The sequence below is a fragment of the Oncorhynchus clarkii genome, chromosome 12, assembly GCF_045791955.1.
Source record: "Oncorhynchus clarkii lewisi isolate Uvic-CL-2024 chromosome 12, UVic_Ocla_1.0, whole genome shotgun sequence".
In the NCBI taxonomy this organism is placed as follows: Eukaryota; Metazoa; Chordata; class Actinopteri; order Salmoniformes; family Salmonidae; genus Oncorhynchus; species Oncorhynchus clarkii.
In genome coordinates, this window is record NC_092158.1 from 93,372,727 (window position 1) to 93,387,726 (window position 15,000).

At 49.3% G+C, this 15,000-nt stretch overlaps 1 protein-coding gene across 1 annotated transcript in view; it reads left to right on the forward strand.

Moving 5' to 3' along the window:
• The window catches only part of LOC139422371 (GRB2-related adapter protein-like), a 35,290-nt gene that overhangs the window by 19,527 nt on the left and 763 nt on the right, over positions 1-15,000 (forward strand). Inside the window, exons 3-4 of the mRNA XM_071173575.1 lie at positions 2,539-2,658; positions 14,237-14,405. Coding sequence (XP_071029676.1) covers positions 2,539-2,658; positions 14,237-14,405 — 289 coding nt within the window. The remainder of the gene's footprint in view (positions 1-2,538; positions 2,659-14,236; positions 14,406-15,000) is intronic.

Here is a 15,000-nt window from a genome sequence, read left to right on the forward strand (position 1 = left end):
ACATGCTGTTACCCCATGGTAAAATGTAGATCTGGTACATGCTGTTACCCCATGATAAAATACAGAACTGGTACATGCTGTTACACCATGATAACATATAGAACTGGTACATGCTGTTACACCATGATAACATATAGAACTGGTACATGCTGTTACACCATGATAACATATAGAACTGGTACATGCTGTTACCCCATGATAAAATACAGAACTGGTACATGCTGTTACACCATGATAACATATAGAACTGGTACATGCTGTTACACCATGATAACATATAGAACTGGTACATGCTGTTACCCCATGATAAAATATAGAACTGGTACATGCTGTTACCCCATGATAAAATATAGAACTGGTACATGCTGTTACACCATGATAACATATAGAACTGGTACATGCTGTTACACCATGATAACATATAGAACTGGTACATGCTGTTACAACATATAGAACTGGTACATGCTGTTACACCATATATAACTGGTACATGCTGTTACACCATGATAACATATAGAACTGGTACATGCTGTTACACCATGATAACATATAGAACTGGTACATGCTGTTACACCATATATAACTGGTACATGCTGTTTAACCATGATAACATATAGAACTGGTACATGCTGTTACACCATATATAACTGGTACATGCAGTTACACCATGATACCTGGTACATGCTGTTACACCATGATACCTGGTACATGCAGTTACACCATGATACCTGGTACATGCTGTTACACCATGATAACTGGTACATGCTGTTACACCATGATAACTGGCACATGCTGTTACACCATGATAACTGCCACATGCTGTTACACCATGATAACTGGTACATGCTGTTACACCATGATAACACCATGATACCTGGTACATGCAGTCACACCAAGATAACTGGTACATGCAGTTACACCATGATAACTGGTACATGCTGTTACACCATGATAACTGCCACATGCTGTTACACCATGATAACTGGTACATGCTGTTACACCATGATAACACCATGATACCTGGTACATGCAGTTACACCATGATAACTGGTACATGCTGTTACACCATATAGAACTGGTACATGCTGTTACACCATGATAACTGGTACATGCTGTTACAACATGATAGATGGTACATGCTGTTACGCCATGATAACTGGTACATGCAGTTACACCATGATAACTGGTACATGCAGTTACACCATGATAACTGGTACATGCAGTTACACCATGATAACTGGTACATGCTTTTACACCATGATAAATGGTACATGCTGTTACCCAATGATAAAATATAGAACTGGTACATGCTGTTACACCATGATAACTGGTACATGCTGTTACACCATGATAACTGGTACATGCTGTTACACCATGATAACTGGTACATTCTGTTACACCATGATAACTGGTACATGCAGTTACACCATGATAACTGGTACATGCTGTTACACCATGATAAATGGTACATGCTGTTACACCATGATAACTGGTACATGCTGTTACAACATGATAACTGGTACATGCAGTTACACCATGACAACTGGTACATGCAGTTACACCATGATAACTGGTACATGCAGTTACACCATGATAACTGGTACATGCCGTTACACCATGATAACCGGTACATGCAGTTACACCATGATAACACCATGATAAATGGTACATGCTGTTACCCAATGATAAAATATAGAACTGGTACATGCTGTTACACCATGATAACATATAGAACTGGTACATGCTGTTACCCCATGGTAAAATGTAGATCTGGTACATGCTGTTACAACATATAGAACTGGTACATGCTGTTACACCATATATAACTGGTACATGCTGTTACACCATGATAACATATAGAACTGGTACATGCTGTTACACCATGATAACATATAGAACTGGTAAATGCTGTTACACCATGATACCTGGTACATGCTGTTACACCATATATAACTGGTACATGCAGTTACACCATGATACCTGGTACATGCTGTTACACCATGATACCTGGTACATGCAGTTACACCATGATACCTGGTACATGCTGTTACACCATGATAACTGGTACATTCTGTTACACCATGATAACTGGTACATGCTGTTACACCATGATAACTGCCACATGCTGTTACACCATGATAACTGGTACATGCTGTTACACCATGATAACACCATGATACCTGGTACATGCAGTTACACCATGATAACTGGTACATGCTGTTACACCATGATAACTGGTACATGCTGTTACACCATGATAACTGGTACATGCTGTTACACCATGATAACTGGTACATGCTGTTACACCATGATAACTGGTACATGCAGTTACACCATGATAAATGGTACATGCTGTTACACCATGATAACTGGTACATGCTGTTACACCATATAGAACTGGTACATGCTGTTACACCATGATAACTGGTACATGCTGTTACAACATGATAGCTGGTACATGCTGTTACACCATGATAACACCATGATACCTGGTACATGCAGTTACACCATGATAACTGGTACATGCTGTTACACCAGGTGGTTTGCAGGCCGTGTATCCAGGGGGGTTGCAGAGGGCAGATTGAGGCAGAGAGACCAAGGAGCGTTCATCGTGAGAGAGAGCGAGAGCGCTCCAGGAGAATTCTCCATGTCCGTCAGGTGAGACACACACACACACACACACACACACACACACACACACACACACACACACACACACACACACACACACACACACACACACACACACACACACACACACACACACAAACACACACACTACAGTCTGTAGTCAGAGGGAGGGGAGGTCTGAGGGGGTTCTGTAGTCAGAGGGAGTGGAGGTCTGTAGTCAGAGAGGGGAGGTCTGAGGGGGTTCTGTAGTCAGAGGGAGGGGAGGTCTGTAGTCAGAGGGAGGGGAGGTCTGAGGGGGTTCTGTAGTCAGAGGGAGGGGAGGTCTGTAGTCAGAGGGAGGGGGGGTCTGTAGTCAGAGGGAGGGTAGGTCTGAAGGGGTTTTCTAGTCTTAGGGAGTGGAGGTCTGAGGGGGTTCTGTAGTCAGAGGGAGGGGAGGTCTGAGGGGGTTCTCTAGTCAGAGGGAGGGGAGGTCTGAGGGGGTTCTATAGTCAGAGGGAGGGGAGGTCTGATGGGTTTCTGTCGTCAGAGGGAGGTGAGGTCTGAGGGGGTTATGTAGTCAGAGGGAGGGGAGGTCTGAGGGGGTTCTGTAGTCAGAGGGAGGGGAGGCCTGATGGGTTTCTGTCGTCAGAGGGAGGTGAGGTCTGAGGGGGTTATGTAGTCAGAGGGAGGGGAGGTCTGAGGGGGTTCTGTAGTCAGAGGGAGGGGAGGCCTGAAGGGGTTCTGTAGTCAGAGGGAGGGGAGGTCTGTAGTCAGAGGGAGGGGAGGTCTGTAGTCAGAGGTAGGGGAGGTCTGTAGTCAGAGGGAGGGGAGGTCTGAGGGGGTTCTCTAGTCAGAGGGAGGGGATGTCTGAGGGGGTTCTGTAGTCAGAGGGAGGTGAGGTCTGAGGGGGTTCTGTAGTCAGAGGGAGGGGAGGTCTGAGGGGGTTCTGTAGTCAGAGGGAGGGGAGGCCTGAGGTGGTTCTGTAGTCAGAGGGAAGGGAGGTCTGAGGGGGTTCTGTCATCAGAGGGAGTGGAGATCTGAGGGGGTTCTGTAGACAGAGGGACGGGAGGTCTGAGGGGGCTCTGTAGTCAGAGGGAGGGGAGGTATGTAGTCAGAGGGAGGGGAGGTCTGTAGTCAGAGGGAGAGTAGGCCTGAGGGGGTTCTGTAGTCAGAGGGAGGGGAGGTCTGAGCGGGTTCTGTCATCAGAGGGAGGGGAGGTCTGAGGGGGTTCTGTAGACAGAGGGAGGGGAGGCCTGAGGCTGTTCTGTAGTCAGAGGGAGGGGATGTCTAAGGTGGTTCTGTAGTCAGAGGGAGGGGAGGCCTGAGGGGGTTCTGTAGTCAGAGGGAGGGGAGGTCTGTAGTCAGAGGGAGGGGAGGCCTGAGGGGGTTCTGTATTCAGAGGGAGAGGAGGTTTGACGGGGTTCTGTAGTCAGAGGGATGGGAGGTCTGAGGGGGTTCTGTAGACAGAGGGAGGGGAGGTCTGAGGGGGTTCTGTAGTCAGAGGGAGGGGATGTCTAAGGGGGTTCTGTAGTCAGAGGGAGGGGAGGCCTGAGGGGGTTCTGTAGTCAGAGGGAGGTGAGGTCTATAGTCAGAGGGGGGGGGGCCTGAGGGGGTTCTGTAGTCAGAGGGAGAGGAGGTTTGACGGGGTTCTGTAGTCAGAGGGATGGGAGGTCTGAGGGGGTTCTGTAGACAGAGGGAGGGGAGGCCTGAGGGGGTTCTGTATTCAGAGGGAAGGGAGGTCTGAGGGGTTTCTGTAGTCAGAGGGATGGGAGGTCTGAGGGGGTTCTGTAGTCAGAGGGAGGGGAGGCCTGAGGGGGTTCTGTAGTCAGAGGGAAGGGAGGTCTGAGGGGGTTCTGTCATCAGAGGGAGGGGAAGTCAGTAGTCAGAGGGAGGGGAGGTCTGTAGTCAGAGGGAGAGGAGGCCTGAGGGGGTTCTTTCGTCAGAGGGAGGGGAAGTCAGTAGTCAGAGGGAGGGGAGGTCTGTCGACAGAGGGAGGGGAGGCCTGAGGGGGTTCTGTCGTCAGAGGGAGGGGAGGTCTGAGGGGGTTCTGTCATCAGAGGGAGGGGAGGTCTGTAGTCAGAGGGAGGGGAGGTCTGTCTTCAGAGGGAGGGGAGGTCTGTTGTCAGAGGGAGAGGAGGCCTGAGGGGGTTCTGTAGTCAGAGGGAAGGGAGGTCTGAGGTGGTTCTGTCATCAGAGGGAGGGGAGGTCTGAGGGGGTTCTGTAGACAGAGGGAGGGGAGGCCTGAGGCTGTTCTGTAGTCAGAGGGAGGGGAGGTCTGAGGGGGTTCTGAATTCAGAGGGAGGGGAGGTCTAAGGGGGTTCTGTAGTCAGAGGGAGGGGAGGCCTGAGGGGGTTCTGTAGTCAGAGGGAGAGAAGGTTTGACAGGGTTCTGTAGTCAGAGGGATGGGACATCTGAGGGGGTTCTGTAGTCAGAGGGAGGGGAGGTCTGTAGTCAGAGGGAGGGGAGGTCTCTAGTCAGAGGGAGGGGAGGTCTGAGGGGGTTCTGTAGTCAGAGGGAGGGGAGGTCTGTAGTCAGAGGGAGGGGAGGTCTGTCGTCAGAGGGAGGGGAGGTCTGAGGGGGTTCTGTAGTCAGAGGGAGGGGAGGTCTGATGGGGTTCTGTCATCAGAGGGAGGGGAGGTCTGAGGGGGTTCGATAGTCAGAGAGAGGGGAGGTCTGAGGGGGTTCTGTAGTCAGAGGGAGGGGAGGTCTGTAGTCAGAGGGAGGGGAGGTCTGTAGTCAGAGAAAGGGGAGGTCTGAGGGGGTTCTGTAGTCAGAGGGAGGGGAGGTCTGAGGGGGTTCTGTAGACAGAGGGAGGGGAGGCCTGAGGCTGTTCTGTAGTCAGAGGGAGGGGAGGTCTGAGGGGGTTCTGAATTCAGAGGGAGGGGAGGTCTAAGGGGGTTCTGTAGTCAGAGGGAGGGGAGGCCTGAGGGGGTTCTGTAGTCAGAGGGAGAGAAGGTTTGACAGGGTTCTGTAGTCAGAGGGATGGGACATCTGAGGGGGTTCTGTAGTCAGAGGGAGGGGAGGTCTGTAGTCAGAGGGAGGAGAGGTCTGTCGTCAGAGGGAGGGGAGGTCTGAGGGGGTTCTGTAGTCAGAGGGAGGGGAGGTCTGATGGGGTTCTGTCATCAGAGGGAGGGGAGGTCTGAGGGGGTTCGATAGTCAGAGAGAGGGGAGGTCTGAGGGGGTTCTGTAGTCAGAGGGAGGGGAGGTCTGTAGTCAGAGGGAGGGGAGGTCTGTAGTCAGAGGGAGGGGAGGTCTGTAGTCAGAGGAAGGGGAGGTCTGAGGGGGTTCTCTAGTCAGAGGGAGGGGAGGTCTGAGGGGGTTCTGTAGAAACAGGGAGGGGAGGCCTGAGGCTGTTCTGTAGTCAGAGGGAGGGGAGGTCTGAGGGGGTTCTGAATTCAGAGGGAGGGGAGGTCTAAGGGGGTTCTGTAGTGAGAGGGAGGGGAGGCCTGAGGGGGTTCTGTAGTCAGAGGGAGAGAAGGTTTGACAGGGTTCTGTAGTCAGAGGGATGGGACATCTGAGGGGGTTCTGTAGTCAGAGGGAGGGGAGGTCTGTAGTCAGAGGGAGGGGAGATCTGTCGTTAGAGGGAGGGGAGGTCTGAGGGGGTTCTGTAGTCAGAGGGAGGGGAGGTCTGATGGGGTTCTGTCATCAGAGGGAGGGGAGGTCTGAGGGGGTTCTATAGTCAGAGAGAGGGGAGGTCTGAGGGGGTTCTGTAGTCAGAGGGAGGGGAGGTCTGTAGTCAGATGGAGGGGAGGTCTGTCGTCAGAGGGAGGGGAGGTCTGTAGTCAGAGGAAGGGGAGGTCTGAGGGGGTTCTCTAGTCAGAGGGAGGGGAGGTTTGAGGCGGTTCTGTAGTCAGAGGCAGGGGAGGTCTGAGGGGGGTCTGTAGTCAGAGGGAGGTGTGGTCTGAGGGGGTTCTGTAGTCAGAAGGAGGGGAGGTCTGAGGGAGTTCTGTAGTCAGAGGGAGGGGAGGCCTGAGGGGGTTCTGTCATCAGAGGGAGGGGAAGTCTGTAGTCAGAGGGAGGAGAGGTCTGTAGTCAGAGGGAGAGGAGGCCTGATGGGGTTCTGTAGTCAGAGGGAGGGGAGGTCTGAGGAGGTTCTGTCGTCAGAGGGAGGAGAGGCCTGTAGTCAGATGGAGGGGAGGTCTGTCGTCAGAGGGAGGGGAGGTCTGAGGGGGTTCTGTAGTCAGAGGGAGGGGAGGTCTGAGGGGGTTCTGTCGTCAGAGGGAGGGGAGGTCTGAGGGGGTTCTGTAGTCAGAGGAAGGGGAGGCCTGAGGGGGTTCTATAGTTAGAGGGAGGGGAGGTCTGAGGGGTTCTGTCGTCAGAGGGTTGGGAGATCTGTAGTCAGAGGGAGGGGAGGTCTGAGGGGGTTCTGTAGTCAGAGGGAGGGGAAGTCTGTAGTCAGAGGGAGGGGAGGCCTTAGGGTCTTCTGTAGTCAGAGGGAGGGGAGGCCTGAGGGGGTTCTGTAGTCAGAGGGAGGGGAGGTCTGAGGGGGTTCTGTCATCAGAGGGAGGGGAGGTCTGAGGGGGTTCTGTAGTCAGAGGGAGGGGAGGCCGGAGGGGGTTCTGTAGTCAGAGGGAAGGGAGGTCTGAGGGGTTTCTGTAGTCAGAGGGAGGGGAGGTCTGAGGGAGTTCTGTAGTCAGAGGGAGAGGAGGCCTGAGGGGGTTCTGTAGTCAGAGGGAGAGGAGGTCTGTAGTCAGAGGGAGGGGAGGTCTGTAGTCAGAGGGAGGGAGGCCTGAGGGGGTTTAACTTTATCTTGATCTTGACTCAGGGAAATGGGAGAGTGACTTCATTCCATCTTTCCATCCTTCCATTATCAGACAAGTCACACTCCTCCAGGACACCTCTAATCTCTTCCTCATTCCATCTATTTCATCTCCTTCTCTCTCTCTCTCTCTCTCTCTCTTTCTCTCTCTCTCTGTGTGTCTCTCTCTCTCTCTCTCTCTCTCTCTCTCTCTCTGTGTCTCTCTCTCTCTCCTCTCTCTCTGTCTCTCTCCTCTCTCTCTGTCTCTCTCCCCTCTCCCCCATCTCTCCTCTCTCTCTCTCTGTGTCTCTCTCTCTTTCTTTCTCTCTCTCTCTCTCTCTCTCTCTCTCTCTCTGTGTCTCTCTCTCTTTCTTTCTCTCTCTCCTCTCTCTCTCTGTCTCCCCCCCCCCCCCCCCCTCTCTGTGAGACGTCTGTAGCTTTATTAATGCTAGAGAGATTGAACATCTGTCTCACACCTGACAGGCAAGTCTGGATGACAAACACACATATACACATACATATATATACACACATACATATATATATATATAAAGACACACACAGAAAGTAGTCTGGTTTGTATCAGCCAAGGCCTCTCAGACATCTGAAGTGTTGAGGAACAGAGGAGATTAGAGAGAGAGAAACAGAGGAAGTGAGAACAGAGGGATAGAGGAAGTGGAGGGAAGGACAGAAAAGGACAGAAGGAGGAGAGAGAGAGAGAGAGAGAGAGAGAGAAAGAGAGGGAGAGAGAGAGAGAGAGAGAGGGAGAGACAGAGAGAGAGAGAGAGAGGTGGAGGAGAGAGAGAGAAAGAGAGACAGAGAGAGAAGAGAGAGAGAGACAAAGAGAGAGACAGAGAGAGAGACAGAGAGAGAGAGACAAAGCGAGAGACAGAGACAGACAGAGAGAGATAGAGAGAGAGAGAGAGAGAGAGAGAGAGAGAGAGAGAGAGAGACAGAGACAGAGATAGAGAGACAGAGAGACAGAGAGAGAGACAGAGAGAGAGAGAGAGAGAGAGAGAGGGAGAGGAGAGAGAGGAAGAGAGAGAGACAGAGCAAGAGACAGAGAGAGAGAGACAGACAGACAGAGAGAGCAGTATAAATTGCTGTTTGCTGTGAAGTTATAAATACAACTATCTGTCTGCTGTAGACGGGACTTCCTTTCAACTGTCATCGCTTTCCATCCTTCTCTCTCCCCCCTCCCCCCCTCTCTCTCCCCCTCTCTGCCCCCCCCCCTTCTCTCTCCCCCTCCCCCCCTTCTCTCTCTCCTTTTTGTCTTCTCTCTTCCTCTCAATGCTTGAAAGGAAGTCTCTATTCAATTCAATTCAATTCAAGGGGCTTTATTGTCATGGGAAACATGTGTTAACATTGCCAAAGCAAGTGAGGTAGATAATATATAAAGTGAATATATGAAATGAAATAAACAATAAAAATGAACAGTAAACATTACACATACAGAAGTTTCAAAACAATAAAGACAATCCAAATGTCATATTATATATATATACAGTGTTATAACAATGTACAAATAGTTCAAGGACACAAGATAAAATCTATAAGCATAAATATGGGTTGTATTTACAATGGTGTGTGTTCTTCACTGGTTGCCCTTTTCTCGTGGCAACAGGTCACAAATCTTGCTGCTGTGATGTCACACTGTGGCATTTCACCCAGTAGATATGGGAGTTTATCAACATTGGATTTGTTTTCTAATTCTTATTGGATCTGTGTAATCTGAGGGAAATATGTCTCTCTAATATGGTCATACATTTGGGCAAGAGGTTAGGAAGTGCAGCTCAGTTTCCACCTCATTTTGTGGGCAGTGAGCACATAACCTGTCTTCTCTTGAAAGTTACGTCAGCCTTTCGACAAACACACTGACTTTATTGTCCCCATGATGAAATGTTGTTGCAGTGCCTGCTGGTCTTACTGGGTCTATAGGAACATTAGCCTGCTGGTCTTACTGGGTCTATAGGAACATTAGCCTGCTGGTCTTACTGGGTCTATAGGAACATTAGCCTGCTGGTCTTACTGGGTCTATAGGAACATTAGCCTGCTGGTCTTACTGGGTCTATAGGAACATTAGCCTGCTGGTCTTACTGGGTCTATAGGAACATTAGCCTGCTGGTCTTACTGAGTCTATAGGAACATTAGCCTGTTGGTCTTACTGAGTCTATAGGAACATTAGCCTGCTGGTCTTACTGAGTCTATAGGAACATTAGCCTGCTGGTCTTACTGGGTCTATAGGAACATTAGCCTGCTGGTCTTACTGGGTCTATAGGAACATTAGCCTGCTGGTCTTACTGAGTCTATAGAAACATCAGCCTGCTGGTCTTACTGGGTCTATAGGAACATTAGCCTGCTGGTCTTACTGAGTCTATAGGAACATCAGCCTGCTGGTCTTACTGGGTCTATAGGAACATTAGCCTGCTGGTCTTACTGGGTCTATAGGAACATTAGCCTGCTGGCCTTACTGAGTCTATAGGAATATTAGTCTGCTGGTCTTACTGGGTGTTTGGAGTCAGGGTTAGGTGCCTGCTGGTCTTACTGGGTCTATAGGAACATTAGCCTGCTGGTCTTACTGGGTCTATAGGAACATTAGCCTGCTGGCCTTACTGAGTCTATAGGAATATTAGCCTGCTGGTCTTACTGGGTCTATAGGAACATTAGCCTGCTGTTCTTACTGAGTGGATAGGAACATTAGCCTGCTGGTCTTACTGGGTCTATAGGAACATTAGCCTGCTGGTCTTACTGAGTCTATAGGAACATTAGCCTGCTGGTCTTACTGAGTCTATAGGAATATTAGCCTGCTGGTCTTACTGAGTCTATAGGAACATTAGCCTGCTGGCCTTACTGAGTCTATAGGAACATTAGCCTGCTGTTCTTACTGGGTCTATAGGAACATTAGCCTGCTGGTCTTACTGAGTGGATAGAAACATTAGCCTGCTGGTCTTACTGGGTCTATAGGAACATTAGCCTGCTGGTCTTACTGAGTCTATAGGAACATTAGCCTGCTGGTCTTACTGAGTCTATAGGAACATTAGCCTGCTGGTCTTACTGGGTCTATAGGAACATTATCCTGCTGGTCTTACTGGGTCTATAGGAACATTAGCCTGCTGGCCTTACTGAGTCTATAGGAACATTAGCCTGCTGGTCTTACTGGGTCTATAGGAACATTAGCCTCTCATCCAGGCCATTAACATCTCATCCAGGCCTGTCTGTTTGACTTCCAGTGCCTTGCTGAGGGCCCTGACCTTAAAGATCTCACCCAAGCCTGTCTGTTTGACTCCAAGTACCTTGGGGAGGGCCCTGACCTTAAAGATCTCATCCAGGCCTGACTGTTTGACTCCCAGTACCTTGTGGAGGGCCCTGACCTTAAAGATCTCATCCAGGCCTGTCTGTTTGACTCCAAGTACCTTGGGGAGGGCCCTGACCTTAAAGATCTCATCCAGGCCTGTCTGTCTGACTCCTGGTACCTTGGGGAGGAACCTGACCTTAAATATCTCATCCAGGCCTGTCTGTTTGACTCCTAGTACCTTTTGGAGGGCCCTGACCTTAAAGATCTCCTCCAGGCCTGTCTGTTTGACTCCTAGTAGCTTGGGGAGGGCCCTGACCTTAAATATCTCATCCAGGCCTGTCTGTTTGACTCCAAGTACCTTGGGGAGGGCCCTGACCTTAAAGATCTCATCCATGCCTGTCTGTTTGACTCCAAGTACCTTGTGGAGGGTCCTGACCTTAAAGATCTCATCCATGCCTGTCTGTTTGACTCCAAGTACCTTGGGGAGGGCCCTGACCTTAAATATCTCATCCAGGCCTGTCTGTTTGACTCCAAGTACCTTGGGGAGGGCCCTGACCTTAAAGATCTCATCCAGGTCTGTCTGTTTGACTCCTAGTACCTTTTGGAGGGCCCTGACCTTAAAGATCTCCTCCAGGCCTGTCTGTTTGACTCCTAGTACCTTGTGGAGGAACCTGACCTTAAAGATCTCATCCAGGCCTGTCTGTTTGACTCCAAGTACCTTGGGGAGGGCCCTGACCTTAAAGATCTCATCCAGGCCTGTCTGTTTGACTCCTTGTAGCTTGGGGAGGAACCTGACCTTAAAGATCTCATCCAGGCCTGACTGTTTGACTCCTAGTACCTTGGGGAGGAACCTGACCTTAAACATCTCATCCAGGCCTGTCTGTTCGACTCCAAGTACCTTGGGGAGGGCCCTGACCTTAAAGATCTCATCCAGGCCTGACTGTTTGACTCCTAGTACCTTGGGGAGGAACCTGACCTTAAACATCTCATCCAGGCCTGTCTGTTCGACTCCAAGTACCTTGGGGAGGAACCTGACCTTAAAGATCTCATCCAGGCCTGTCTGTTTGACTCCTAGTACCTTGGGGAGGAACCTGACCTTAAAGATCTCATCCAGGCCTGTCTGTCTGACTCCTAGTACCTTGGGGAGGAACCTGACCTTAAAGATCTCATCCAGGCCTGTCTGTCTGACTCCTAGTGCCTTGGGGAGGAACCTGACCTTAAAGATCTCATCCAGGCCTGTCTGTTTGACTCCAAGTACCTTGTGGAGGGTCCTGACCTTAAAGATCTCATCCAGGCCTGTCTGTTTGACTCCAAGTACCTTGTGGAGGGCCCTGACCTTAAAGATCTCATCCAGGCCTGTCTGTTTGACTCCAAGTACCTTGCTTGCTGCGGTGATAATCCTTCTCAGCATATTTCTCTGGCTGACAGTGACAAACCAACAAACAATATAAAAAGTTAAAATACTCTCACTGAAAGATGTGTAAAACAGAGTCGGTATAGTAGTCTACATTAAATGATACCAGATTTTTGAGAAAGTACAGTCTCTGTTGGCTCTTTTTGTAGATCAGGTCTGTACATTTACACCACTGAAGCTTGTTGGCCAAGAGGACACCCAGGTATTTGTTTTCCTCTACAATCTCTATGTTCTGACCTCTGATGGATGTTGCAGAGGTATGTGTTGTACACTTCCTGAAGTCTATGCACATCTCTTTGGTCTTGTTGGGCCCAGGTCTGACAGAATCTGTGCAGAAGATCTAGGTGCTGCTGTAGGCGTTCCTTGGTTGGGGACAGAAGCACCAGATCATTAGCAAGCAGTAGACAGTTGACTTCAGATTCTAGTAGGGTGAGGCCGGGTGCTGCAGACTGTTCTAGTGCCCTCGCTAAATCATTGATATACATGTTGAAGAGGGTGGGGCTTAAGCTGCATCCCTGTCTCACCCCACGACCCTGTGTGAAGAAATGTGTGTTTTTTGCCAATTTTAACCGCACACTTGTTGTTTGTGTACATGGATTTTATAATGTCGTATGTTTTACCCCCAACACCACTTTCCATCAATTTGTATAGCAGACCCTCAAGCCAAATTGAGTTGAAGGCTTTTTTGAAATCAACCAAGCATGAGAAGACTTTGCCTTTGTTTTGGTTTGTTTGGTTGTCAATTAGGGTGTGCAGGGTGAATACATGGTCTGTTGTACGGTAATTTGGTAAAAAGCCAATTTGACATTTGCTCAGTACATTGTTTTCATTGAGGAAATGTAGGAGTCTGCTGTTAATAATAATGCAGAGGATTTTCCCAAGGTTACTGTTGACACATATTCCACGGTAGTTATTGGGGTCAAATTTATCTCCACTTTTGTTGATTGGGCTGATCAGTCCTTGGTTCCAAATATTGGGGAAGATGCCAGAGCTAAGGATGATGTTAAAGAGTTTTAGTATAGCCAATTGTAATTTGTTGTCTGTATATTTGATCATTTCATTAAGGATACCATCAACACCACAGGCCTTTTTGGGTTGGAGGGTTTTTTATTTTGTCCTGTAACTCATTCAATGTAATTGGAGAATCCAGTGGGTTCTGGAATCCAGTGGGTTCTGGAATCCAGTGTGTTCTGGAATCCAGTGGGTTCTGGAATCCAGTGGGTTCTGGAATCCAGTGGGTTCTGGTAGTCTTTAATAGTTGATTCTAAGATCTGTATTTGATCATGTATATGTTTTTGCTCTTTATTCTTTGTTATAGAGCCAAAAAGATTGGAGAAGTGGTTAATCCATACATCTCAATTTTGGATAGATAATTCTTCGTGTTGTTGTTTCTCTCTCTCTCTCTCTCTCTCTCTCGCTCTCTCGCTCTCTCTCTCCCTTAACTGGGAAACATGTGTTCACATTGCCAAAGCAAGTGAGGTAGATAATATACAAAAGTGAAATAAACAATTAAAATGAACAGTAAACATTACACATACAGAAGTTTCAAAACAATAAAGACATTATAAATATCATATTATATATAAACAGTGTTGTAACAATGTACAAATGGTTAAAGTACACAAGATAAAATGAGGGGGAAAATGAAAATGTCTCACTCTCCCTCCCCTGTCTTCTTCTCTCTCTCCCCAACCCTCTCTTTCTCTTCCTTTATCTTACTTCCTCCTCTCTCTCTCTCTCTCTCCCTCCCCCTTTCTCCCTCTCTCTCTTCCACCTCTCTCTCTCTCTCTCTCTCTCTCTCTTCCTCCCCCCTGTCTCACTCTCTCTCTTCCTCCTCTCTCTCCCTGCCCCCTTTCTCCCTCTCTCTCTTCCACCTCTCTCTCCTCCTCCTCCCTCTCTCCCTCTCTCCCTCTCTCTCTTCCACCTCTCTCCTCTCTCTTCCTCCCCCCTGTCTCCCTCTCTCTCTTCCTCCTCTCTCGCTCTCTCTCTCTCTCTCTTCCTCCCCCCTTTCTCCCTCCTCTCTCTCTCTCTCTCTCTCTCTCTTCCTCCTCTCTCTCTTCCTCCTCTCTCTCTCTTCCTCCTCTCTCTCTCCCTCTCTCTTCCCCTCTCTCTCTTCCTCCTCTCTCTCTCTCCCTCTCTCCGCCCCTCTCTCCCTCTCTCCGCCCCTGTCTCCCTCTAGTTACGGGGACCATGTGCAGCACTTCAAGGTGCTCCAGGACAGGTCAGGACAGTACTTTGTTTGGGAGGAGATGTTCTTCTCTCTGAATCAGATGGTGGAGTTTTACCATAGGTACAGCATCGCCAAGGAGGGAACCGTCTTCCTACGAGACCCAGAACACCCTGCCAGGGTAACAACTCATCATATCATATCATATCAATTCAATTTCAATTCATATCTCTAGCTCCCTCTCTCTACCTTCCTCTCTACCCCTTTCTCTCTCTCTCGCTCTTTCTCTCTCGCTACCTCCCTCTCTCTACCTTCCTCTCTCTCTCTCTCTCTCTCTCTCTCTCTCTCTCTCTCTCTCTCTCTCTCTCTCTCTCTACCTCTCTCTCTTCCTCTCTCTCTTTATCTTTCTACCTCTCTCTACCTCTTTCTCTCCCTCTCTATTCTGCTACTTCTCTCTCTCTGTCTCTACCCCTCCTCTCTCTCTATTTCTCCCTCCCTCTCTCTTATTAGATAGCCTGGTCTCAACAGTACTAGACTGGCCTGAACAGTACTAGACTGGCCTGAACAGTACTAGCCTGGTCTGAACAGTACTAGCCTGGTCTGAACATTACTAGACTGGCCTGAACATTACTAGACTGGCCTGAACAGTACTAGACTGGCCTGAACAGTGCTAGCCTGGTCTGAACAGTGCTAGCCTGGTCTGAACAGTGCTAGCCTGGCCTGAACAGTACTAGACTGGCCTGAACAGTACTAGACTGGCCTGAACAGTGCTAGCC